Genomic DNA, 26,375 nt, shown 5'->3' on the forward strand with positions numbered 1-26,375 from the left:
TCCGTACCTTGAACGCAAGGTGGTTGCGGTACCTGGGAGTACCTCTGCGTGTCTTCCCTTCCCTGGACACCCTGGACTTGCTCCACCACCATACCTAGGTAGAGAACGTGCCCAGCCGAATGACAACAGCAGGCGGTCCTGGTAATGAGTAAAGGATGTACCGATCTGCCCCTGTCTGGTGGAGGCCTGGGCTACCTGCATTGGTGACCTGGAACCCTTTTGCTGGCTTAGCATCGACGAGCTGGGGGACCTTGGGGGCCTGGGGAGTGGAAGGGGGGGGGGGGGTGGGGCCGAGGGGGTCGCGCGCGCTGGCAAGATGCGGGTGCTGACGCTTGTGCCACATAAACTGGGTTGCAGGCGTGGGTTAGTAGCATGTGGGGACGCCGTATCACCGGCGCCGTACTACTCAGATCAACGACGGGTTGGGATCCAGAAACGGAGACTCTCTGTGTTGCAGCGTGTCGAACAGATCAGGGTCGCTCTTCGGTGGTCGACTGGGCGGAGAGTCTCTTCCCTCTAGTTCCTTCTCTTCTTCCCAATAGTCGCTGCGCCTTCGGCGACGACTTGACGGATTGGATACTGGGTCACTTGGTGTGCCCCGGGGAAGCAAGGCACGGTGCCGGAGCATATGCTGCAGGGTCGAACAGCGGCTGTTTGGTAGGTGCGACACAGGTAAGTAGGTATATGTACTCAGCAACGATCGTCTGAGGAAGCGGTGTGCGCTGCGATGCCTTTTGGCCAGCCCTTGTCTCTCTCAACAAGTTTGACGGGGTCTGCGTCCCTGTCTAAGGTACCTTACACCGGATGGCAAAGCGTGGCAGACATAATGTGTAGGCTAGACTGGTGCATTGCAAAGACCGCTTTCGGTGTGGCTGGCGTTATACGCGTGACTCGGATGCCGGACTTGGTGCGGCGACCTTGGTGGGTGGGAGAGCCGAGGCGGGCCACCGACGCGACTCAGGACTGCTAGGGGAGGGTCGAAACGCGATTGAGTCAAGGCAGATAAGAATACTTCATACGCCCCAACTCTGACGAAGTGAAAGAGACGGCGAGGGGCAACACACGCTGGCATGTGTCGACGTGATGCGAATGATTCAGAGCAAGATGCGGGTGGTCATATACCTACCACATTCGTCTTTTACCTGCCCTAGCCCAGATAAGTACCTGACCGCGGTGTGCGCCTGGAGGGGGAAGAACGCTGAGCAGGACAAGGCACCACCTACCTTGTCTGACGAAGGAGCAAACGCGATGTCGGCTTGTTAAAGTACCTACCTAAGGTACCTCACCTCGGTACATCCGGTGAGGATAACATTTCAAGGTTTACTTTTCGGGAGGAAGTAGCTCCTTAGCTCTTCCCTGTTTCAGGCCTGTTCCCGGGAGTTGTTGCCGCCTTATTCGACCGTTTGTGCCTTCTATCACTATCTTCCTTCGTCACGAGAGCTTCGAATTGCAACTCCCCAAAGACCACTCACACAAGAGATGCTTGTATGGTGCGCTCTCTCGGATACAACCACGTTAGTGCTCGGGAACCCATATGCCCACATGAAAGCGCAGAAAACAGTCTTTGTTCGCGAAGCAAGAAGCAAAAGAAATTACCCACTCGGAACGGCAAGGGAGGGCACGGCACACAGGCCTTTGCGGGAAGACCCGCAGCATCATGTTACACATTACCAGACAGGCATTCTGGCGTAGCATCAGACAGAAAGTGCCCATCAAGCACCGTCAGCCTCGATTTAACAATCTTGCTCTCTTGGCGAGTGGTGGATATCCTCCCAGGACAGGTAAATTGATCTGAAACTCATTTGCAGGGGGGATTTCATGGTGCTCTTTCGTCAGCCGGGTCCCTGCCGTTGCAGGCCGCAGCTGAACGCACAAAACCAGAGGCAAGCAGCAAGGTAGGAAGAGGGAGGGATCAAGGATATATCGACGGCCCGGGTTGCGGAGGTGACTTACCCGCCACCTTGAAGGCCACTTGCGGTACGACCGGGCCTACGCAGGCATGGATAGGCCATCCGACTGTCACACGCCTTGACCACCGCCATCGAGTTTTGTGATTGTGCTTCTCTGGCCCCATTGACGCGCCAAGACGGCGGTATAGCCAGGTGAGAGAAAGCTTTTGTGGCCAGCAACGTGACCGTCTGGCTTGACTCAATTCCAGACAGCGCTGGCCAAGCAGGGCCAAGCAGGCGACTGGTTGGTAGGCCAAAGAGGGGAGAGGCGTATCCCAGCGGGGCTACCATAGCCAAATCGAACGAGCTTCCACCACCCTTCTGTGTTGGCCGACCATGCTGTCCACTCATCAACAATATCTTCAGTCCCGCCGACCCTACCAACGGCATGGTTGCTCAATGGGTCCACTGAACCATCTACTGCAGCTCGAGATGGGGTCCGCCCGGTTCGAACAAACAGTCATCGCATCATGTACAGGCCACATGAGTCTGCCGATGCATTATGTACACAGCGTCCGCCGCCCAACTCCTCTGGTTAGATTACCAAAAACAACAAAATTGGCACCAACGCGCATCGTCCTGTCCCGAAGATATGGTACTATACGAATCCACTCACCGTATCCACGACAGACAGATTAATATCTGGTCGCATCTGAGAACATTCAGACCCTTGGTGGCCATCGTGGGGGTCAGCTGCATTCAAGGTGTCGATTCATTCGAACCGAGAGCAGTCTGCCTTCCTTGGATTCTGCTTCGACTCCATAGGCCGCCACGGTCGGGACTGTTATTACAGTTTCGCATCCAGGAAACGCTACCGCGCAAAAGCATTGCAAATAAGGCTACCACATGACAATTCTTTCCCGTGGTCGCCAGGCATTCGTCGACATCCCCCACCCACATAATCCCAAGAGCCCCAGCAGGCGCATCCTCTCGTCTGTTGTCCGCATCAGCTTCATCTGCCATACCTTTCGAAATGTTTCGCAACCCTGTCGATGTGGAGGCTGCCGTCATGACCCATGCAAGGCGACTGCATGAAACAAATTGGAGGAAACATCTTGGCAATGTCTGATTCGGCTTGAGGAGCCCGAGGCTGAGGCATAAGCCCGAAGCCACCAATGAGCAAGCCATGTGGGAGCCTTGGCCACTGACCAAGCAGCCAGGCTGTTGAGCCAAGTCGGTCTCCCAACCCAAAAGAAGCTCAAAACCTATCCTTGACCATCCCTCGGCAGTCATGTGAGATAGCTGGGCATCTCTCAGACCGAGATGCGATCATTTAGCGAGCGTATCAGCACAAATCGGCGTCGGAGGATGGGGTGGTCTTGCGTCGCATGCCGCCATCGTCACGCCTTGATATCCCAGGAACCGGTCTTGGATGCCGCATGTCACCTTGTCGATACAGGCGCAAGCGATGCAGATGACCTTTGACTGTGTTGGTGCAGACGCTACCAATTAGTCCAGTCTCCCTCGGGTACGCATGCCTGCTAGCAATCGTCGTCATGCTTTAGCGGGCCCTGAAGAACGCCTCCCCTCCCCTTTGCCACGTTCTAGGATTTCTGGAACGGAAGATAGAGGTCACGAGCCAGATTGTCCGCTTTCCACTGGGTGCGCTCCTGGCAATCGGAGCCGAAGGCAAGCACTCGACGATCAGGACACCAAGCAAGCCGGCTCGGGGTAATATCACAAAGTAGGAAGGCGGCGGCGTGGAAACATGAGAACCCGATCTTGCTCCAGGTCGCTTTCTCTCCGCAAAAGAGGCAACTTTCCGCCTGAGGTATGTTGGGGCTTCCCCGCCTGCAGTGGGCCATGCTGCTTACTCGAGTCATCTTCTAGAAGCTCGGTACATTTTCCGCCTCGACTGATCCAATCCGCTTGCCGTGATCGCCCAGCTTCAAAGTGCACATCTCGGCTCGCTTGGAGCTTTGTCTGGGGCAATGGGACCAGGTCCCCGGCTCGTATCATGATGGGGAGAACGAAAGCTACCAAAAGTACCCCCCCGTGGTCTTTGTATGGCCGGTCGAGGAGATGACGATGCTGCACCACGTCCGCACGTAATCTTAGCCCATCTCCAGTCGCCAGGGATAACCTTTTCTGCGGAGAGTTGCCGGCCCTAGGACGGGATTGATAGGAATCGATTGGAGGCCTTGAAGCAGAGGCCAAACGGATTTCGGAACAGAAGACGAAGCCTGCGGTCATCACTCGAACAATCCTTGCCAATCTCTAATGACAGTCTGACTTGATGTAACCGTAACATGTTCAGCTCAATTGCGGCCGACGCTCCCGGTTCGTACCCCGACATTATGTATTGCTTGTTCTACCTGAGTGACCTAGAGCCTTCGATATAGCGTCGTCTAGTCTGATGCATGACGGGCAGTGGGCTGCTGGTGACATGCGGCTCAGAGGTTACCAAAGTATAGCTACGTATGCCGTGGGAAGTTTTGGTTGGCTGCCATGCCTTTGCCTTGTCTTGACTGCGGTTCGCCCTGCTCCGCTCGCTACTCGTCAGCCGCTCAGGGCGGTTCGACATGAAGGCTCGGCGAGGTATCGGTAACCTCCTCTTATATGCATCCTTCCGCTCCGCCACCTGCACACAGACATATGTTGTCACAACGAGGAGTGTGGAACACGTGCTGTACATCCCCACTGGGTAACTCATGTAGGGACACCCGGTGCTCATAATAAGCCAAGCGACTGGATCGACGCTGCACCTTCGTTCTCAGCGCCCCCTCCCGCTTGCCGGGCTGGAAGACTCTGCCGGCGCACTTCATCTGCCGGCGGCCCAGTTCACCTTGTCCTCGGTACTGTACATCGGGGTGACGTGCGATGCAACATGCACGGCATGGCAGAGGCCGCGCACATGATGCCACGGCCCTGCGACCCGTGCGTCAAGGTGGTCGTACTAGCTGCTCCCAAGCCCCAAGCCACTCCATACAGTCGCATCGTCTCTTCATGCCGAAGGAAGCCCCAGCCCCGAAGCCAGCGGCTTTAGATCGTCGCCGGACCACGGAGCATATTGAGCCCGCCCCCCCTCCCTTTTCCGAGTCCACTTTGAATCTCAAATTCTATCTACCCGACCGTTTTTTCGGATCCGGAGTATTATCCATTGATGTAAGTGATCTGCCTGTCACTACGCGTGTACAGCTGCGTACCTCGGCATACCGAGGCAGTCGCACGACGACGAGCTCTGTAATTGCCACAGGTATGACTCCCTAGTGCAACAGCAGCAGGAGTAACAAGAGTGGTTGGCTGCATGGGTTCAACAGTCTTCTCTCCTCTGCACGAGGAGCGCCGCGAGCATGAGTCGCGTCAATCGACGCGGGGGCTTTCTGTGGTCAAGGTTCGCTTCCACAGGCGAAATCATCCCTGGTACTCGGGATGATCCTGGATAATGCTCCCTTTCGACAGGTCCTTCGACAAGCAACAGACCTGAAGCCGTTGCGACGTGGGCGCCCCCCGAGTGGTTTGCTGCGCAGCACCACAAGTCGTTCGTCATTCATGCCAGTTGGCCCGGCACAACCGGCCGTTTTCTTGGCAGGGTTACCTGCGTTGGGGGCGTTGGCCACTGGGCCGTCCCGTCTTTGATCGACCGCTTGTGACCTGGGGTTTCGGGTGACGAGGCACAAGCAGGTACCTTGAGGTAAAGTGGCAAAGCTCGTGTCTTGCTGCTCGACATGGCTGCATCCTCACCCAATGGACTGACATAACTCAAATAACCCGTTTTCACCCCCCACCTTGGACCAGTCTCTGTCTGCATACATGTGTCGAAACATTCCGGAGTTTTTTTTTCAAGTGCTGCAGTTGCAGGGTCATGGTTCTCTGAAATGAACATTCGGCCGGCTTGGTCGAATCATGGTTGGGGTAAGACAGTTTGATGTAGATAGAGACTGTGCCAGCCAAGCAACAGTGTTACTGGCAGGCAGTTGTAGAAGTACTGCGCCAGCCATGTGAGTATTCCAAACATGATGCAAGCTTCTCTCGGACCTTCCATTTTGTTTCTGTAACATCTTGACAAGGTGTTGATGCTCGAAATGGCGTCTTCATATTAATTGCGTTCCCGTTTGGGAGTCATGCCGGGAAGGATCCTGGCGTCACATCAGAAAACAGCACGAGTATTCTTGTGGTTACAGGGGGTATCTTTGTTTGTCTACCGAAGTGTCTGTACTTCTGGGGCTGCCAGGAGCTGCGACTATGTTACGTGCATGAGGCCTGACTCGAAACCCGTAGGTAGCATCGACATGTGGCAAGGCTACTTCATTTGCCGCGATGACTCGCAGCACACCAATATATTTCATGAAATCGACCCACGCCGGGCTGCTGGACCTTCCTGATCCCAAACGCTGACGTGAACGGGTTGGTCGCATGTTCACCGTTGCATACCCATATAATTCCAGAGCTCATCTATTGATGCCGACACGGCGCTGCACGCAAGGGGTACCCCAGCATCAGGACCCTCGTCCATAGGATCGACGCTTATCACCACCGTTGCGTCTGCTGGGACAGTCGACGGCCTTGTGCCCCGTCTTGCCGCACGAGTGGCAGCTAAATTGACCGGACCTGCTCCCCGCGCCGCCGCCACCGCCCCCTGAGATGGACGTGATGGGACCCGACCTTGCGTTGCCAGAAACTGAGCTGATGGTGTTGAGGTTGACCTTTTGATTCTTGCGCTTGTCCCTAAACTCCTTGGCCTTGGCCGCGCCAGCAGACTCCCTGCGGTGAACGCTGCTCTGCCTCCGGGGGTCGTCCCTGTGTGGTGTCGAGGTCTTGGAGGCCCGCCTGTCGCGGCCGTCGTCTGAGGATTCGTCACTCGAATCACTGTCCTCGTCCGATGAGGCGTCTTCTTTCGTCTGCTGCGAGGGTGTGTTAGCGTACATGCATCATTTGCGGAACAGGCGAGGCGGGCCCCGGGGGCTGCTAACGAATAGTGAGACAAACCTTCTCTTCACGCGTCTTGTAATTGCCGACCCTTTTCCTTCCAGCCTGTGCGCGGTTTGGCGTGTCTTCTTCGCCGCCGGCGTCAATCTCGGAGAAGCTGACGTACTCGACCACCCTGGGGGCCGCGGCGGTCGTGCTGTTCGCGAAACCGTCGAGCACCCAGTTCGTGTCGGCCAGCTCCGTCTTGTGAAGCTTCAGCGCAGCCTGTCGTGTGGCCTCTTGCTCTTTGAGGGCAGCTTGTATCGCAGCCTCGTCAAAGGAGTGGTAGTCGCCAGTAAGTGGTGAGTTTTCGAAGCGGCGGCGCTTGGAGGAGGATGTGGTTCCGGATTTCACGGAGGGTTCGTCGGGTGTCGTGGGCGTTTCTGATGTGGCGGCAGCACGCTGCATAAACTTCATTGTGAGCAAACGCGAAGAGATGCCTCGGCTTGGGGGGGTCTCGGGCGCCACATCCTTGGGCGCCATGGCGTGATGGAGGATGTTCGATGTCGGGGATGCCCTCGTGGTGTGCAGTCGTAATGGCTCACAGGCGTCTCAGGGTCCGCCCCTTCGCAGGGTACCTCTGGTGATGAGTCGTGGGCGTTCTTTGTCGCCTCAGATGTTCAGTGGTTGACGCCTTCGATTTCTCCTCTCGAGACAGAATTGCTTGGTTGTGATGAACAATAACCTGCAACTGCTAGAGCGGGATCTTGGGCCGACAAAATAATTCTGCCGCGAGATCTCAGTGCATGCGACCAGACCGCCCTAACGCACGAGCCAATGTGAACAGGCACTGGCCGCAGTTATTCCGAGCCAATGACAGTGCAGCCATTCCAATTGATCGAAGACCTCCCAAGCTCCAAGATCACGAACTCGAGCGACCGCAACCGCCGCGAGGGTGACGACGATATCTTTCTACTCCTAGGTCGACCACACATCCAATCGACACAATGCTCCTCCCGGCTTCCCGGCGGGCGACTACCCAGCTCTCGCGCCAGCTGCGCACCCTCTACCGCCCCTTCTCCGTTTCCGCCACGGCCCGAACAACCGAGACCGTCTCTGTCACCGAGAAGAACGAGGCCAGCACTCCTCAGACAGCCGACAATGCCGTCCCCAGGGACGTCCAGCAGGCGCCCAACCGCGTTGGTATCTGGTCCCGCAGCCAGAAGCCCAGGGCTGAGGCCATGACGGGCCCAAGGTTCGAACAGTCCAACTTCGACCTCCAGGTAAACTACGGCCCGACACGATCCTTTGTCACATATACGACGTACTGACGTTGTGCACCAGCCTCAACCCGAGTCCGCCATGTCCTTCATTCACGAGGAGCCCGTGAGGTGGACGCACAGCCGCATTGTCGCGTGCGATGGTGGCGGCGGCCCCGCTGGCCACCCGCGCGTGTTCATCAACACCGACAAGCCTGAGATTGCCTCGTGCACCTACTGCGGCTTGCCATATGTGAGCCTTTCCATTTGTCTGCCGCGACGTAGCCAGGTGGCCTACTGTGATTCTGATTGCTGACGATATGCCTAGGCCAATGAGCACAACCGCAAGCACCTCGAGTCTCTTCCCGAAACCGCCTACCCCCTCGCATGAATGAAGCGTGCGGCACATGGGACTAGAGTCCAATTAGAGAATTGGCTGGCAAGAGGAGTGATTGCGATAGAGTCGTGTTGCAATTGTGTACATAAATCAAAGTTATGGTTCCAATCATCCACTGCCGTTCCCTATGTTCTCAGGGCTGAACCAGCCAGTGATTACGACTTGGTCAGCCTGCTACGATGTATATGGATGTCGAAACTTCCAGCTGTTCAGGCAAGCTGCTCTCAACACAGCTTAGCTGGATGCTCGGGAATGTGGGAAGTTTGAACTGAGCAGGTCCCTGTGAGGCTTTCGCACCACGCTTGCATCACATGGAGGGGTCGTCTACATCTGATCTGAACATCTATCGGAGCGTCATGAGCTAGTTTACAGGTACCCTGAGAACCTCAGTCGACCAAGTCGCGTCGCTGCTGGATTGGGGACCTTCAAGATGGCCGTGCTATAGGTTATGTGCTATGGTTCAAGCGTTTCCACCAGTGCGCCAGAACATGATAGTTTGCATTCCGAATCTATTGTTTCCATCTTATGAGAGCGGACTACCATTAAGTTCTTGAGTAGTCTGGCCCGTCGAAATCCGATGACCGTGCAACGCAATGCATGGGACGTTGTCCTGATATTCAAGATGCCCCACCTTTCAATTCTTACATCATTCTAGCTCAACACCAAATATGCCCTCTTCAATGGACAACCACCAGATCTCGAAAACAACATTTCTTCTGTTCGTGCTGTTTCTTATCTGTCTTGTCCCTGGCTGGTTTCACTACCTCTGGACTTTCCCGTTCACGTTCCTCGGCCTCCTGTCGCCAGACTCGCGTATTCCCAGCTCAGCACGTCATACCCCGCCATCCACGCCCACCATGGCCACCGCTTGGGCGCAGAAGCAGTTCTCCCTCCCCGCCAAGTCGCGCGGGTCCTATCTCATCACGGACGACGTCCTCAAGGCGGTGCCCGAGATCAAAGACTTCAAGATCGGCATCCTGCACCTGTTCGTGCAGCACACGAGCTGCGCCCTCAGCCTCAATGAGAACTGGGACAGCGACGTCCGGGCCGACATGAGCGATGCGCTGGACCGCATCGCGCCCGAGGCGGGGCCCAAGGGCGAGGCGCTGTATCGTCACGACGATGAGGGTCCGGATGACATGCCGGTGAGTCTCCAGTTCGAGAGGTCTTATTGAAGGACTTTGCTGACTGTCGCAGGCTCACATCAAGAGTGCGCTGATCGGTGCGAGCGTGACGATCCCCATCAAGGACGGCAAGCTTGTGAGTGACGTGTACAGAAGTTTTGACTACTTGTAGACTGACTCTCGTCGTAGGCAACCGGCACATGGCAGGGCATCTGGTATCTCGAGTTCCGCGCCTCGAAGCACCAGCGGAGGCTCATGGCGACAATCCAAGGCCAGAAGGCGTAAAGCAATGGACGATGTAAGGTAACGCGTAGTGCGAAGGGCGCCATGAATGGGGGATGAAAAATTGTATTCCCCAGGTAGACCAGGGGTATTGCACGTCCTGCTATGCTTTTGTGCACTCAGATATATTCCACGCCAAACGCCTGATTCCAGTCGCCTCAACTGTTTCCGTTCTGCCTATTTAGCCTGTCCACCTAGCTTGTGCCGTTCTCCTCCTTCACCTCTTCTGCCATCTCCGTGTCGTCGCCCGCCAGCACCTTAGTCGTCGGGACGTAGCCATCCGGGGGGCCGGTGCCGGGAGTCATGGCGACGACCTTGCCGTCTTCGTCGACGAACTCAAAGTTGTATCTGCTGAGGAGGTGGGGGATCGCGGACAGCTGCGGGCCATATCGTGCCGTATTATCGTAAAGTTCGAAGAGAGGAACGGCAAGAAGCTTCATATTCTTGGGGACGCTGAGGACCTCTATAGAGGGAGAGAAACAGTCAGCAAACCGAGCCAGATGCATGGTGTCAAGCTCAAGGGTCACACGGGAGAGGGAACATACTGCTCTTGGGGAGCTGGATAAAGTAGAGCTTCTTGCACTCTTTCGGCCTCGTGACGTGTGCCGGGATGAAGGGGTACATGAACGTCTCGAAGTTCGGTCGCCACCATTGTGCGAGACAGTCGCCGAGCTGCCAGTCGCCTTTTTCCTCGCCTTCGCCGATGCGGCCGACAGGGGCGAGGCGCTCGTCCAGGCGCGCCTTGAAGCCTTCGCTCTCGTCGTCTTCGGGGCGCAGATAGTCGCCTGGGAGCTTGAAGAAGGCGTTCGCAATCTGCAACATGAGGATGTGGGGGTGGTTGTGTTCGTGGCAAACGAGGATGCCCTCGCAGGTGCGGCGCATGCCATATTGGGTGTAATGCTCCTCGAGGCGCTTGAGGCGGGCGAGGACCGACGGGTCCTCCTCTGGCTGCGTTTCCTTGACGCCAAAGGTGTAGTTGCTGAGGGGGTAGAGTCGGATCGTGCTTGGTTGGTTCGCGTTGAAGGAGAGGGGAATGACGGGCGGCTGGCCCGATTCCAGTGCTTCGGGGGTTATTGTTGACATGATGGTGGCTTGACCGGGTGGTTCGTAGGCTTCTGCTGTTCACTTTGGTCTCGTGTGGTGTTCAGGGTCTTGTCTTGAAGATCGCTAGCTGTGACGTTGATAGCTGACTATATTGACAAGGCGAAAATACGGAAAGGCCAAGGTCTGTGGACTGAAGGGAAGGGAATTTCAGATCGAAGCTCCAGTTTCGGCTTGTTGAACAACTTCGACCGATCGTGTAGGCTGCCCACCCGCCATACTCAGGTACCTAGCGCCAAGCATCGGGACGTTTGCCGCACGAACAGGGGTAGGTCCGCGCTTACTAAGGCGACTTGCGACCTCACCTTCTGCATCCCTCTCACAAGTCAGGCACCTTGCCTTGGGAGACCTGCCATGCCAATCACTCCATCTTCGGCTTATCTTACCTTCAGAATCATTCATGTTTATGGAGAGGCAATAAAATCTCTGATTAATTTCTAGGGAGTCGACAGTGTACTCATCTCATGACGATTATCATGCTCTACGATACCTGCTCAAGCCCCTGATCACCAGGAACGAAACGGTCATAATGCTGCCTGGGACAAAATACGACTTCACACCCCTAAATACGGCGGGGATCCTGCCGTGAACATTTTTCATGGCATTCGGTTTCGATATTATAGTATTCGGCACCGTCTTCTTGTTGTCTTTCCCTCACAACAGTGTTCATGACGGACCGCCATGGCGGGGGCTAGATCAAAACACGATGCCAAAGTCACTCACTGTTACCACCACTATCGAAACCAGCTAGTTGTGTTTCAAAGCTGACAAGGGAAAAACGACCTTATTAATTTTTATCGCAGAACGAATCCTGCAGAGAGTATGCTTCCATGCATTGCCTGGCCTAAGCCTTCGACGTACGACGAAGGCAACACCAAGCTTTGACGATCAGCTTGCACCCAGTCATCCACCACCTAGCCGCCATGGCCATGATTGCAGCCAAGAGTATGACTGTTCTACCCCAGATCTGAGTCCACAGATACTCTCCCCTGGACTGGTCAATGATCGCACCAGCGGTAGGCGGCCCTGCTAACGTCGCAAAGTCCAACAGCATGCACACCATGCCGGATTGGGTCCCCATCTTACTTGTATCTTTCTTTAGGATCGCCAGTGATCCGTCGAAAACGCCCTGCGAAGCGTCAAAAATAAGGCCGTATACAACGGAGAAGGCGTACATGCTGACTCGGTTGTGGACACCTATCCAGGTATAAAGCATACCGCCGACGCAGACCAGGCCGATGACGAACATCTTGAGCGGCCCGATCCGCGTCTCCGCTAGCCATCCAACTAGTGGGCGCGCGGGTACCCTTGCAGCGTTTGTTGTGAGGAGAAGAGCTATGGATGTGTTGGAGTCGAAGCCGATTGCGGTTCGTGCATAGCTATTGATCTACTGTCCGGGTCAGCGACGTCTTTCTCCTGAAGTAGGAGCTTATGACAGCCACCGAAGGCGTGAACATCAAGCCGAGACCCAAGCCGGTGCACAGGCTCTGCGCGAAGAAAATTTCCCAGTAGCGGCTGGCGAGGCTCGTCATGAAGCTGCCGAGGACGGCGAGCAGTGATCGAACGAAGACGGCGTGACGGCCATATGCGGCGTTAGATAGACGCCCAAAGATGGTGCACAAAACGAAGCTGAGGAGCACTTGAAGCGAACCAACCCAGGAGACCTGAGCTTTGGGTTGGTGTAGCGTTTCCATAGTGTAAAGTTGAAAGATGCCATAGGTCGCGCCATACCCCCAAGCCAGAGAAGTAAGTCAAGTTAGTAAGATTTACATACAACCATGGTCGAAGAAGAAAAGGGATGCCGGGATGAAGGACAATATCCGTGCAAAATGCAATAATTGGGTCCGGACTCCTTCGTTTGCCTTACGGCTCGCATATCATGCGTGTTATTTCAGTGAGGTAGACGTACTTGATCACAGGACCTGCAATGACCTATGACTATGCTGTCTAGGCACCGTCGGGAACTCTAGTTCTAGGATAGATGCAGAGGTCGTGAGTTGTGGTGCGAAGTGCGTCGGCAAAGGCCCAGTGGTTCGTAGGATACCGTCAGCCGATTGATTCACAACAGTCTTCAGGATACTATCATGGGTCGCTTCAATAACAGAGGCCGTAGGTATTCTTCAACACGTCTGCGAGGAGATTGCTGCAGGCTCTGCGTTTTGGGCGCGACTCATGGACGAAGAGGTCTTACTATATACCGGGTGAGCGGCACGACAGGAAGCAGCTGAACAACCAGCAAATTGTTCATCGTCTGAAAAAGCAACTCGCCGCAGGTTGCTAATAATGGCAAAATTCCATCCTACGTCCTCCGGGTGACATGCGTTGCCTTGTTGCGACAGTGGTGATCACTCGGAGTGTTTGATCCAGACGCAAATTGGTATTATTCTTGGCGCAATATTTCCAAGACTCCATCAGATCAGGAATTCATATTCTCAACTGGTGTTTAGTAGCATATTCAGGAGGAGTACCATACTGGTCTTTCGCAACAAAAGGCGCTTCATAGCCTGGCGGATCGCGATTCGGCCGAGAGAAGTTGTCCAGCATCAACTCCAACCCCCACGCTGCAGCTCGGAGGTGGCATCCATCGACCCTTCCGGGTGGAGACAACGACTACCGGTCGTACCCCCACCCAGCCACCGAATCCGGTCGATGCGGCCCCTCCTTCGAACATCGCCTGTGATGGCCGTGGGTTGCAAAGGGTGGCGGTGTGCGCTGCATGTATTGGCGCAAGAGGACCAAGGCTGTTCGTCCCATGGAAGCACGGCTCCGTTGAGGTAATTTGAGTTCAACCCCCAGGCGTGCCACGGCAATTGGTTGACGACCGAGAATCCATGATCTTCGCGACAAGGTGATATCGTGGCAGTGGCGAGCTGATCAGCAGGAGAGTCCAGCTCTTTGACTCTCTATGCCCCAGCAGCTGGATGTTCAAGCAGCCGAGCTCGTATCTTGTCGCGACGTGGGGAGGGACGACGTAAGCGCCAGAGCCAAAAGATCGATGGACTGCCGGGACACCGTCAAGGTGTTTGTACTGGGACGCGCAAGGAGGCGCAAGGTTTGAGGACGCTTTCAACAGACGCTACCGTAGTCACGAGGAACTGTCAAAAGTGGGTGTCGGAAACGGCCGCCACATGTGATTGAAGCAAAAGGACCATGTTCAAAAGGCGACAGGGTAGCCACTGGGATGGGTTGGGTGGGATAATTTGGCCCTACCTTCGAAGGACGACGGAACGCTGGATGGAAGGATGGCACTCCTAAAAACCGCCGAGTTAGGTTTTACTAGACCCCATCTGGATTCCGTGGTTGTCAAAGCCTCGCTGCTTTTAAAAAATGAGCTCCACTAATAAAGGCTCGTGGCTGAGCATCCCCAACTTGCCGCCGTGCACAAATATCACCGTTAAGCCAGCATGCATTGCAGCCAGCCGTATTCTTTTAACGGTGGGCTTGCTAACTGTCCCCTGTTGGCCACTCTGGTCACCTTGAGATTCGCACGCGGTTGTCAAGCATACCCAGATTGTTGGGCCATTGCGGCATCCCATCTCTGATACGAGTGACATTGCTTCACTCAATTCAGCTCATTCCCAGAAGAAGCTCAATTCTCGGGCGTGCGAAACTCCCCGTCCGGCGACAGATAGCGCATTTCTTGCAACTCGATGCTCTTGCGGAATCGTGTTTCGCGGGCGACTCTGCTTCCTTTCAGCCCATCGATGACCCTGGATCAAACCTCCTTCGAATCCAAATCACAGGGATGATTTCCCCGATGAAGACAACATCTCTGAGCCATTTCGGTACCCTCCCGGTGCCATCGTGATTTTGCAATTTAAGTGTAACCCCTGTTCCGGTGCTCAGCGTCGGCCTTGGATGATTTGACGGATCCCATATTTTCCCGATCGCAACTGTAGGAATATCTCTGAACCATTGAAGGTCTTAGGAGTCATAACCTTGACGCCAACCCTTCCGTCGGCGGCGGCACCCGTCAGGGTAGTCAAGCAAAGACTCTGTCTCCGATAGCCTGCACTGACATATAAGAAGTTGGCCGTGCTGTCATGCTAGGGTCGGACTCAATCCTGAAAGCCTCTGGCAAACTTTTTACGAAGAAGCCCAGTCACTTCTGTTGGTTCTTGGCTCCCGTACCAGACATTCGCGTACGCCTCCTCAAGCCATAGGCATAGCCATTTCTAAGCGGTTGGTGACCCCCTTCTGCTATCGAAACTGAGACCATCCGATTTCTTTGCAGACATCCATAGATGGCAACTATACTTCGCTCCATTCGCGACAAGTTCCGCCGAGGAGCCGGCGCACGTAATGAGAACGACCTCCAAAAGGAAATTGGCCGCCCAATGTCAACCTCCATCGGACTCCCAGTTGAATTAGTGCTCATCGTGGGTAGCATGCTTGCACCTGAGGATGTTCTAGCATTCTCTCTCTGCTGCAAAACCCTTTTCAACATATTTCCCCTCCCACAGAAACTTTGCAGGCAGCAAAAGCAAGACCTGCTCGAACGCATCGAACGCGACGTAGGCCAGACGTACAGCTTCTGCTCTTACTGCACCATACTTCATAAGTTCACCACAGCCTTCGGGGCGCACATCGACCAAGACTTCCTTCGGGCCGAATGCTGCTCAGGAAGATTCTTACCACTGTACGCTTGGACCCGGGGTAATCGAGCTCTTAGTTACCAGATTGCCCGCCTCCTCGCGAACAATCACCGACTTGGATCGCCAATCGGTATCGCTGCAAGCGACCTCTGTTGGGAGGATAGATATCCGTCCAAATTCAGCACAGGCCTCAGCCTCTCGCCTCCGAGCTGGCGCGTCACGTTAGAAGCCAGATTCATCAACAACCAGCTCCTCCTCCAGGCTACCCACCAGATCCAGGGGAAAGATTGGAATGATTTGGTGCGAAACGATCTGGCTAAGGCACGCCACCAATTGTGTGAACATGTTTTCGTTTTCGAACGATATCCACCGAGACGGTGGATCAACAAGGAAGTGGCAATCAACTTCCCAAGTCCTCACCAACCTCCGTCTGGTCCAGCAGCAATTCGGACAACGAAAGGCTGCAAAGTGTGTTTGGCGGATTGGAACATCGACTACAAGGTCTACGGCACCGAACTAGTCACAGTCACTATCCAGACATATCATCTTCTAGGTGATATCTCGAGTCATCTCGACCCCGCGTGGCTTCTCATTGTAGATCGTGGCTGCCAAGTGCCTCGGGACCAGGCAGTTGCCATCTGGCGAAAGTACAAGCAAGGGACAGTCAGAGACTTGTGGCAAGAAGCGGTCGCACAGCTCCCCAACACCTGCTCAGGTGCAAAAGGAGCAAGCGCGAGACAGACTCGTATTCACATGGGTTACTCCTGCATCGTTCAAGGAGTTGGCTACCACCAGCTACCTATTTGCTCCTTCCTGGCAAGCTGTGTACGGCATGATTTTGTTTCCTGCTGATACAAAGGGAAAGTGCAGCCCGTCTCCGCTGTTGGGAGTACCTCCAATTCGAGACTGACTGTACTGGACCTCTGCCATCCATGGCAACTTCTCTGTCAGCCTTTCAAAGAGACGAGGAAGCAGCGTCGCCGACGCAGCTGCCGCTATTGCAGCGTCCAGAGCAGCATTATATCTGTCTTCTTGCGTCAAGTTTGTTCGGTCTTCTTTTTGTTTCCTCAAGCCCCAGACGTACTTTTGTTGCACATCCCGAGATGACGCCCAACGTCGATATTCACGCGGTCGCTGCCGGCTGCATCCAAAAATAAAAGTTATAGCTTTAGTTACAGCTAGTGTAAATATGATTTTATCTTTTGTTGTTTATGTATTTTTTCATTGTCCTGGTAGTATGGCATGGGCTTAGAACCATATACCAGTTGCTCATGTCTCTCAGAGACAAAACCTCGAAATCGTCCCCCAACCCTCCGTCTTCGCCGTCCTGGAAGAATCCTCAAGGCGATATTCTCGAGGCGCTTCAACGCTCTAATTTTCTTCAAGGGGAAACCAAAGAAGTTTTGATGAGGGTTGAAGCGCTGATGACAGACATCCGAGAGGCATCGAAGCTGTCGGCGGAAGCCTCGTTGCATCAGCACCGAATCCTCGGACGGATAGGCGTCTTCGACTTTGAGGCCTTGATCTCTCGACACAACGCTCAAGGTATGGCAGGTAACCGAGCAGAGAGTCAGGAATCCCAGAAGGCTCTTCGGAGCACGACTGAAGATGCAGACAAGGCATATTGCCCGCAGCATTCGGGCATCTCCAGGGCCCGGGCCCTGGAGTGCTAGGGTGAACTGCTTCGGCGGCACTCCCCTGGCACCCCGACGAAAGGATCGCATCTTGACGCGATGTCGGGGCTCAACATTGCAATTGCGTGTGGCCAAGACGATCCTAGAGACAACTGCCCACTGTCAGTATTTCCTTGCTCCCGCACCAATGGTTCCTTGATCAAATAGCTCTGCCAGCGGGCAACTGGGAGCGTTGGAAGAAGTTCTTATTCGCCTAAAAAGAAGCTTGTCAAGGAAGTAGTAGGTCTGAGAAACTTACAGTGAGCGCATCAAAATTTCGAGAACGAGAGTCTTGGATGATGTAGCTACCTTGCCCAAAAATGGTGCACATAGACGAGCCGGCTTACTTGACCAAACGCCTCTTGCGCCGGTGACCTCGCCAAGACGTAGAACCTGAGCGGGACTAGTTTGTTCCGTGCGGTTCGGCCTTATGCTACCCTGCTTGAAAGCCATGCCAGTCCGGCAGACATCTTTAGAAGTTTCCTCCCTGTCAGGCTGATATCTGGGACGCGAATACACGTTTTGCGTGGCTCCTAGGCTGGTGTCGTGACGGCGACGCAGCATGATGGCTCGAACTCGTGCCGCCAAAAGACAATATCGGGCAGCACCTGGGGAACCACGGTAGAGGATCGCTGTTACCAGATCTTGTGCTGGTAAAGAAGCGATGAGGCCGGGAGCCGGGAGCATTTGTGGCTGCCGGAATGCTTACCTTCACTGATCTCTCGACCTCGGTAGGAAGCAGCCCTGGAGGTGACCTGGGCGTTTGTACGGTAGACATTATCACAAATAACTTGGATAGATGCGACCTAACAAAATAACTAGGTACCTAGCCAAAATCCGAACAGGCAAGACGAATAATTCATTATGATGGTCACGAGGTAGTCCTTGCACGTAACACGCGGCCGAGTTGGCATGCACCTCAAACGAGAATTGACATTAATTAATACATACCGTTTTCCAACAACCAACCTGTTGTGCATAGGTACCTACCTATGCAATGTACATTGCACAAAACGTTGCTGTGGCTGAGCTTTGACTGAGACAAGCTCGTGCAAGAGCGACGGGCACGCTAGTTCAACTTAGGGCATGGCACCATTTGTGGCTCGTGGCTCACCGAGAACCCAGCCCTCGCCGGCTCGCTGGCTCCCTCGCTGGCTGGCCGAGCAAGGGCAGAGATACATGTTCAGGCAGTGATCGGCTGTATGTATCGGCTTGGCACTGTGGTGGTGGAGGCAGGCCCTGGGCCAGACGAGGCATGGCCGGGCTGCCTGCCAAGTGCAGTCCCAGGCTGTGGGTACCGGAGGTGCCAGTGACGGAGCAAGGAGAGCTGCGCAGGGGTGGGTTATAGAGGGGCAAGTGCTGTTCTAGGCCCTGGAAGACCGCTGTAGGGGCTCCACCGCTCGCGGTCCCCGCCTCGCCCTGGTCGGCCGTCGCCCATTTCCTCACACCAGGCCCAACATGCGTAGAAGGGAGCGAGCCGTCCAGGGGGATGCACTGAGTTCTATTCGTGCCTGCCCAAAGGCCCTAGCACTTACTCCTCTGTTAGGCACCTACCTACCTTACCAGTTAGGTAAGATAGAGAGGTAGGCGCGAAGACTCACTAACGTAGCTACCTAGGTACCCAGGGAGGAAGGCAGGCCCAGACAGGCAGGGCAAACCCCAGCGAGCAATCAATTTTCCTTCCATCTGCATTTGCTCACCTCTCTCAACTTGCCCGCTTCAGGTTTTGCATCGGCACCTCCATCCACCACCCACCAACACAAGCATCCGGATGGATCAACGCCATCTTTGCCGCAACCGTCATACACGCCCACAAAGTCACTACAGTCACTGCACCCACACGACGCTCTTCCGAACACACCCACTTACACCCTGACGTCCCTGTCCCGTCCATCCAATGCACCTCGCTCCGACCTGATCGAGCCACCAACCGAAACACCGAGAAAAAGAAGACCCCCATTCAAGCTACCACCCAAGCAAACGCTCGAATCCAATTGCCCCCCATACCCGGCGCAGCGCAGCACAGCACCACAACCCTCGGCCTGTCACCTGCTGATCTGACCCGTGGATCACCTTGCAGGGCATCTGGGCTGCACCCACGATTGTGACTGCCACACCTATCCCACGTCCCACGCAAACATCCTGCATCGCGACCGGCGACCGATCCCGCCGTTGCGTCATGAGCACGCTAGGCTCATTGGCAACCCCCCCTCCCACCGCCTCCTAGCCCTGCCGTGCCAGTCTACGTCCACGCCCTCGCCCTCAGCGTCTCTCGAGTTCCTACTTCCCTTCACCCTTTTGGCAACATGGACGATGCGACGACGCTCATCGGGGACCTGCAGCAGAAGCTTGCTCAGCTCGATCACAAAGTCGCCGCCTATCGCCTAGACATGGCTGCCGAATTCACGAGGTACTCGCGCGACCTGCTAGAAAACATTCCTGAAGAACTCTCCACCCAAGTCCGCCACGGTCTCGCTGCTTCATTGTCGCAGTATCCCGCCTTGGGTTCCAAGCTGGAACTTGCCGATCTCGTTTCGTTACCTTCCGTCGGTCCTATTGCCGCCGCCGCCACCACTGCCGACCTAGACGCAAAATCCAACATAGTTGCCAATACGACAGAGCTTTCACCTTCATTACCCGACCATACAGAGCACGATAGCACGACCAGAAACAAGCCTGCCTCGCCGAATCCCCTCCTGGCAAGCCCGTCTGACGAGCGCGACGTCCACCTCCAGGGTGTCTTCACACCGAACTTCCTCCCTCTGCTCAGCAAAAGTACGGAGGCATCCCCCAAGCCATCGATGCCGTCCACACCTCTCACGACAGCCTCAGCCACTTCCGACGAAGCCGCGGCCATGGGGCCTACGAGTAGGAAGGAGAGCAAGCTCGAGACGCAACGACCGCTCGATTCGCAAACTTCGTTAATGCCAGCCCGACCTCACCATGAACGGAAAGGAACGAATGACACCACGTCTTCGGGCGCGTCCGAGTCTGGCGAGCACAAGGTGCGCCGCAGCGCACTGAGACGATCTTCGACTGGCGGTTCCAAACCTCCTCCGAGCCCTCGAAGAGTGCGCTTTGAGTTTGAGGGAGGCGAGGTCTTGCCCACATCTTCACCCCGCACATCCGAAGTGTCTCTGGTTCTGTCGCATTCGCTGCACTCCTCCAGCGTGCCCCCACCTGAGCCTGAATCGTCTCCTGAGGATGACTCAATGAGTGCCGAGGCCATACTGGGCCCTGACGAAGATAACGAACCGCCCCCGAAAAAAGTCTCATCGTCACAGGCATTGCGCGCGCTGTCCCGGACTCCTCTGGACGCCAACACAATCTGGACAGTCATTAACGCTGACTCGCCAGAACCATCTTCTGAGAAGAGCTCACCCCGCAACTTGGCCTCGCCCTCATCCAGCCGCAGTTCGCTTGCCAACTCGCCGTCAAGAAAAGCAAGCATACCGGACCCCTCAAAGGATGCTGCCGAGCTCACTGTTCCGCGTACGAAGAAATTCCTCAAGTCTCCGCCACCAGAAAGGGAAGAGAGAGCCAGCGACGACTCCGACTCATCGGACGATGATTTCCTCGCCATGGCGAAACCCAAATCCTTTGCCAATAAGAAGGCAATCCGCTCACCACCGTCCAGGTCTCCGACCCGTGCCAAGACATCGCCCCCCATCTCTCCGAAGCCACAGCCGGTAACATCAACGCTGAATGCCACAGTTTCTCGACAGCAGGAAAAGCCATTCAATCCGCAGGTGGAGAATGAGGAGGAAGGCATATTTGATTTCGAAGGCCTCTCATCTTCAAAGGCATCGGTCAAGCCAGCATCGCCGCCAGAAGAGGAAGAGGAAGAGGAGGAGGTCGAAGAGGAGGACGAAGAAAGTGGAACCCCGAAAAATCGGCCCGCGGTCATTTATTCAACATCACCTGCGGTCAGGATCCCTCCACCAAGAGCGGAGCGAGCGGAGCCGCAGGTGCCGGCGCACCTATTGTCAGGCTCAGTAGGATCATACCGGGGTCGGCCGGTCTCGATGCCGGTCGTCAAGGATCCTCAGGTCTATGCTCAAGCTGCCTCTCTTCGAGACGTCAACAGCTTCATTGGTGGACTTGACGGTGATACCGGCACAGATGAAGGTGATCTGGCGAGCTACCGGGCGAGCGTCGGCCAGGCACTTTTTTCAGGCACGCCGCGGAGTTTGACGGAGCGGATGATGATGGAGGACGCCCAGGCGGCGCGCCGGGCGGCACAACGACAGCCATAATGCGAACACCTATGAGTGTTTATAATGTGTACAACTACCTGGGCCACGGGAGGTTGCCATCAATAGACGGCCTGTAAAAGGATTAAAAGGTTCGGGAATACCTTATCTTTACCTAGAGGCGGGGAAACGGGGACGGTCCGAGGCTTGGGCGCTTTGTGGTCTTGGTTTTTCATGGCTCAAGGGCCGGGGGGTATCACCTGGTGTTGTGGCTGGGCGAGGTGCACATGCTGTTCAGGCTTTTCTTGTTCCAAAAGCTGGAAAGGAGCAAGGCGTTGCGGAGGAAAAGCTATTTCTACCAAATAATCTCTGGATACAAGCGGCTGCTACTGCGGCAGTTGATTTTTCTTCCATGTCCGCTCCCAATTTGGATCTTGTGACTGCCTCAACGTATCTGTTGTGGGGAGCTAGGCGCGTCGTCTGATTATGGATTGATTCACGAGCTTTACAGATAGTTGTCGTTCTTTTCGGCACAGTAGCCCGTTGGCTAAGATACTGCCGTCTCAGCTCTTAACAAGGTTTGCTGACACAAGGACAGGCAGGCCAACGTGGTTGCCTTGCGATAGACTTCTTTCATCCGAAATCTCTACAATGCCGAGAACATCATCTCGGCCCGCTGATCAAGAGTCCGCCTCGCAAAAGTGACAACCGACGTCCGAGGCGCTCATCTTCGTCGTTTGTGTCTTCATATCTAAGACCACCATAATGGAGTGTTACACAACCGCCAACCCGGCCGTGATTCAAGCTACGATGAGCCCCGCAGACAGCCCGGGCGAGGAACTGCATACAGCTCGGCATGTGGCTATCAACTATTGGACTGGGTGGTTGGGCCAAGGCATGCATGAAGCAGGCTGCGAGCTGTCGCCTATGAGAAAGCAGTTCGCCCCTCCTTCTGAGATGTGGTTGTGAGTAAGTCGTGAGCTCCGGACGAGTGGCAAGAGACCCAGCACTTTATGGCGCTGGCCGAAGGGTTTGGCATGGTGCTCTTATAATCTGACGGGAGGTCCGGTCCTGGGTCGCCCCCATCTGGTCTCGTCCTCCGCCTGCTTTCCGTATCTTGAGCATCTCCCTCTTATTACTGCTCGAACAGCCAAAGCCGTGTTCCTCGTTTTCAAGTTCATAACAAGTGAGTTGAGGATCTTGGTCAATGGTCACCATAAAGGGAATGCTCACTGACGGCCTATCCTTCAACCACAATTAAATCATGGCCTCCGGTCCCTCCCAAGAGGTTGGGTTCGTCCAGCAAGGCTCTGTCGACTGGGTCGCCTTTGGCACCACGGTTCCAAAATTCACAATCGACATCCTGGCACGGATCCAGGGAGCTGGAGTCCAGCCCTTCACTTACGCGGCTGGGTTGCAACTTGTCACGCGCTTTGAGATACCCGAACGTGGGCTTCAGAGACTTGATGATGCCATTAAGAGGCTCAAGTATCAAAGCATTGCATCGAAACTCCTCTACTTTGGATTCGGCCATCGAAGTCTCTTTCGCATCATGACCGAGACTCTTTCAGGCCTCAAACTCATCGCATTGTGCGCTTGTTTGGCCGAAGTACATCGTCAGAGCATGCCGGCGATGATTCTTTCTGCCCTGTGGAAGGTGTATGAGTTTCCAGAAGAATACAAGCCATCGCTTGAACAATTCAGCAGCCTCGTCAAGGTTTGCAGTGGAGTGCTGTCAGCATCGCCGTTCCCCGAAGTTCACCGTCGCATGATGGATCTCGACCTCCCCATTCCTAGCCGAGAGGAAGAAGGACAAAGATGCTCTGAGCCTGCCGACGTTGCAAAAGCTCTTCGTGGTGTCTTCGACATCACCACTGAGAAACACAACCGTATCACTGTTGTTGGGGGCTCCAGCTGTTCTTTCGTCGCTGCCATCTCACACTGGCTTTTCGACCTGACCACGTACGTCGAGGACGAAAATGGCAAGGTTTTGTTCGCTCCGTCAATTGGGGAATGTCCGATCGATCCTATCACGGCAAAGGTTCACGTCCAGTATGGCAGTGCAACAACTGCTTCGATGATCGACATATCAAGCACATCGTATGGAATCGGGAACATCAGAGACATCATCGCGCTGGACGACGAGAGGTCTTTGACACTACGCAGCCGCGTTCCCTGGGACTTGGCGCTGAGCCTAGTTTTCGGTGGCATCTTCCTTAAACTCATGAAGGCTCCCAAATTACTCGGCTCTCTTCTTGGAAGTATTGCACGGGTTACACTGGCTCTAGCGGTGGGTGAGCGTGATGTCGGCGACTGTGATCGTGGGGCCTTTGTTGACTTCACGGAGGCCAGTTACGGGCACGGGTTCATCAATTCCGTTAGTCAAACCTTCCCTGAGCTTTCCAGCTCTGAGCTCCGTCAACACATGGAAGATGCTGCGGCTACGACTTTCAAGGTTGCCTACGGCCAGATACAAACAGATCTTGATATGTTACAATACCATTGTAAGTGTCGTACATGCAGAGAGCTTCGCCTCACAGAGTCATCCGGAGGTTGTTCAGCGAGATTGGCGGTCACGATAGCCAGAACGGTGTCCATGGTGTCTTCACTGAGATTTCATACCGAGCTGCCCTTGCATCCGACTGTAGAGGGACTTCGGAACATATACCAGGCCACCAACGTTCATGATTTTCGGCGTCATATCCGCACTCCAGGATATAATTATTCGGGCTCACTCAACTATGAAGACTCATACGACTGGAACACCGGGCTTAATCAGGTTCTGGACCTCTTCACCGGTTTTCGGTCGGGGGGCTCTCCCGCAATCCGAGACGATACAGCAATTATAGCTTGCCATCACGAAGGAATCTGCGTGTTTGCTGAGATAGCTGTGGACTTGACTTCTCACGCCAATAAATTACGACAGATCCATGTGATCCCGGGCCACATAAATAGGATTGGAAACAACCCACGGGCTTACGCTAAGATCCAGGACAGGATTGTCGATCTGACACAAACTTCCTCGACGCTAAAGACTGCCACACTGCTCCGGGGTCCAGATGTGCACACACCAGCGCGTCATCCAGAACCGAGTTCGTCCGGATCAAGCGGGAATGTGCCAAGTAACGGTGCACCGCGGGGGCGGCTTGAGAATCCTGACCGGTCACGGCCCAAGGAGTGTGCAGCTACGTTCTTGGTGACGCAAGAAGTGGTTGAGTTGGCGGGGGCAGGCATGCTGTCCCTATTCTATCGAGCTTGCGACACCGACGGAGGTTACATTATACTGCGCCCTGGGAGCATCACTATAGACTTGCTGAGAGGATCAAGACGAGTCTGGTGTGACAAACACCAGTGCACTTCAATGGTCTCTGAAGCTATAGAACTGTTTACTGTTCAGCAAGGTTGGCGCGTCGACAGATCAATCAGACCCGATGAGAACAACTCATCGCACGGACTGCGTTGTCTTGATTGGACAAATCTGGGTTTGAAGGATCTTGAGCTGTTGGTTGCACTCGCGTCATGTGATGAGTCGCTGGATGATGGGTGGCGGGGTGATAAGAAGGAGGAAATCTTCGTGGGCCACGGCGAATGTCTTCCATGTCATCTAGCGGCAGCGTCGGCTTTGATACCGGAGGTGCCCGGCCCTGGTGCCTCGGCTACCGCGGTGCATAGCCGTGAGGACTTTCTCCGAAGGGTCGCATGCTTCATATAAGTCCCGAACACATGACAGATAGTCCAAATCGATTGGCATCGGGTTCTAATGCGTATCCGTTGTGATTGAAGATTACGAAAAATCGCGAAGCTATTCAGAGTGAATTCTCGTGCGCAATGAGTAGATATAATTCAAGCGCCATGATGATTATGTCTGTCTTGGTGTCTGGCTTTGCCCGCATGAGAGTCGACGAATGTGCCCAGTGCAAGATCACTGTGGCCGTCTTGCTTTCTTTGTCAGGTGAAAGAAGCGAATGATGAGTCGAGAAGGGCTCACCACACTCCCAGTCCTTCGATAATGACCTGGGGAGACTTTGAACGAGCTCAACCTTACCTGCGAGAGAATGGCGTCGTGCTGCGGACGTTTCAGGGAAAGGAACCTAATATGAGTTGCTGGTGCCTCTGAGAAGTGCCTTGTGCTGGACGACGTCCTGTAGCTTGAGAGTGGAGCCAACCAGAACTCAAGGCCGCCCATTGGCTGTCTGAAGGGCCGCATCGCATAGAACATGATTGGCTTGAGGTTTCAATAACCAGCATCATGCATTTCTTCCCACCCGCTCCGGCCAGCCATCATCCCACCTTCGACAGCCATACCTAGCATCGAAGCCACGACCAGTCAACCTCATCACAATGGGCGGTCTCAACCTTGAAGTTTTCAAGGTAACTTGATTAATTGCTTTGATATCGATGGACCTCCAAGGCTGACGACAGCAGTTCGGCATGTACCTGATGTTCCCTATTGGCATCATGTACTACTTTGGCACCAACCTCGACGAACGCTTCGCCGTGGCCGGCTACTGGCCGAAGGCCGAGAACTCACACAAGATCCCCTTTGAGCGCGATGAGATCAAGGAAGAATACAAGCGCTTGATGCAACGACAGCGGTACCTCGAAGACCTGCGACGGAAGAGGGAGGAGCGCGAGGGTGTGTCGCGGCAACAGCAGGACGACTCGTAGATCGCGCTACGCCTACTCGATCATCTCGAGCTGGAAAACAGAGGAGGTTGGAATACTCCGCTATGGCTGTGGTGGGAATGGCATGGCATGGCCCATTGGGCTCGAAGCAATCCGTGGTGGGACATGTGTGTATTGATTCTGGCGTTCGGAAAGGACGGGGGCTTTTGTCTGGCGAGACTGGGCCGTCAGGTGTCGCTCCTCATGAGCCCTTAGTGGCTACTGTTCTACATATTGTGCAAGACTGGGTATACATGTACAAATACAAGTGTACGACTAGGAGTTTGCC

At 54.8% G+C, this 26,375-nt stretch overlaps 9 protein-coding genes across 9 annotated transcripts; 5 read left to right on the top strand and 4 right to left on the bottom strand.

The window, feature by feature from the left end:
- Nucleotides 1-6,388: 6,388 nt before the first annotated feature.
- VDAG_05763 (uncharacterized protein) lies at nt 6,389-7,340 on the bottom strand (the record flags this gene model as incomplete). Its single annotated transcript, XM_009655160.1, has 2 exons — nt 6,389-6,793; nt 6,879-7,340. The coding sequence occupies 2 exons, from the start codon at nt 7,338-7,340 to the stop codon at nt 6,389-6,391; spliced, it is 867 nt and encodes a 288-aa protein (XP_009653455.1).
- A 464-nt stretch (nt 7,341-7,804) lies between these two features.
- Nucleotides 7,805-8,447, top strand: VDAG_05764 (lactobacillus shifted protein; the record flags this gene model as incomplete). The annotated part of the gene is made up of 3 exons (XM_009655161.1): nt 7,805-8,080; nt 8,142-8,309; nt 8,385-8,447. The coding sequence occupies 3 exons, from the start codon at nt 7,805-7,807 to the stop codon at nt 8,445-8,447; spliced, it is 507 nt and encodes a 168-aa protein (XP_009653456.1).
- An 863-nt stretch (nt 8,448-9,310) lies between these two features.
- VDAG_05765 (yjbQ) lies at nt 9,311-9,862 on the top strand (the record flags this gene model as incomplete). The annotated part of the gene is made up of 3 exons (XM_009655162.1): nt 9,311-9,598; nt 9,651-9,713; nt 9,767-9,862. 3 exons carry the CDS (start codon nt 9,311-9,313, stop codon nt 9,860-9,862), a joined length of 447 nt encoding a protein of 148 aa, XP_009653457.1.
- Nucleotides 9,863-10,053: 191 nt separating this feature from the next.
- On the bottom strand, nt 10,054-10,942 carry VDAG_05766 (cleavage and polyadenylation specificity factor subunit 5; the record flags this gene model as incomplete). The annotated part of the gene is made up of 2 exons (XM_009655163.1): nt 10,054-10,322; nt 10,405-10,942. 2 exons carry the CDS (start codon nt 10,940-10,942, stop codon nt 10,054-10,056), a joined length of 807 nt encoding a protein of 268 aa, XP_009653458.1.
- A 580-nt stretch (nt 10,943-11,522) lies between these two features.
- On the bottom strand, nt 11,523-12,654 carry VDAG_05767 (uncharacterized protein; the record flags this gene model as incomplete). The annotated part of the gene is made up of 3 exons (XM_009655164.1): nt 11,523-11,651; nt 11,847-12,209; nt 12,403-12,654. 3 exons carry the CDS (start codon nt 12,652-12,654, stop codon nt 11,523-11,525), a joined length of 744 nt encoding a protein of 247 aa, XP_009653459.1.
- Nucleotides 12,655-17,761: 5,107 nt separating this feature from the next.
- Nucleotides 17,762-18,920, bottom strand: VDAG_05768 (uncharacterized protein; the record flags this gene model as incomplete). Its single annotated transcript, XM_009655165.1, has 5 exons — nt 17,762-17,836; nt 17,938-17,983; nt 18,180-18,197; nt 18,343-18,739; nt 18,830-18,920. The coding sequence occupies 5 exons, from the start codon at nt 18,918-18,920 to the stop codon at nt 17,762-17,764; spliced, it is 627 nt and encodes a 208-aa protein (XP_009653460.1).
- Nucleotides 18,921-19,534: 614 nt separating this feature from the next.
- On the top strand, nt 19,535-21,484 carry VDAG_05769 (uncharacterized protein; the record flags this gene model as incomplete). The annotated part of the gene is made up of 1 exon (XM_009655166.1): nt 19,535-21,484. The coding sequence occupies one exon, from the start codon at nt 19,535-19,537 to the stop codon at nt 21,482-21,484; it is 1,950 nt and encodes a 649-aa protein (XP_009653461.1).
- Nucleotides 21,485-24,471: 2,987 nt separating this feature from the next.
- On the top strand, nt 24,472-25,193 carry VDAG_05770 (uncharacterized protein). Its single transcript, XM_009655167.1, has one exon. The coding sequence runs from the start codon at nt 24,654-24,656 to the stop codon at nt 25,131-25,133; it is 480 nt and encodes a 159-aa protein (XP_009653462.1). The 5' UTR covers nt 24,472-24,653; the 3' UTR covers nt 25,134-25,193.
- Nucleotides 25,194-25,697: 504 nt separating this feature from the next.
- VDAG_05771 (mitochondrial cytochrome c oxidase assembly factor) lies at nt 25,698-26,365 on the top strand. The gene is made up of 2 exons (XM_009655168.1): nt 25,698-25,792; nt 25,847-26,365. The coding sequence occupies exons 1-2, from the start codon at nt 25,763-25,765 to the stop codon at nt 26,087-26,089; spliced, it is 273 nt and encodes a 90-aa protein (XP_009653463.1). The 5' UTR covers nt 25,698-25,762; the 3' UTR covers nt 26,090-26,365.
- Nucleotides 26,366-26,375: the final 10 nt, after the last annotated feature.

Source organism: Verticillium dahliae, genomic scaffold (assembly GCF_000150675.1).
Source record: "Verticillium dahliae VdLs.17 supercont1.11 genomic scaffold, whole genome shotgun sequence".
Lineage (NCBI taxonomy): Eukaryota > Fungi > Ascomycota > Sordariomycetes > Glomerellales > Plectosphaerellaceae > Verticillium > Verticillium dahliae.

Excerpts from the sequence above, each read along its gene's own strand:
- VDAG_05770 (XM_009655167.1), top strand. The coding sequence starts at position 24,654 with ATGCTGTCCCTATTCTATCGAGCTTGCGACACCGACGGAGGTTACATT.
- VDAG_05771 (XM_009655168.1), top strand. The coding sequence starts at position 25,763 with ATGGGCGGTCTCAACCTTGAAGTTTTCAAG. Across the intron at positions 25,793-25,846 it reads TCAACCTTGAAGTTTTCAAG|TTCGGCATGTACCTGATGTT; the intron begins GTAACTTGATTA and ends TGACGACAGCAG.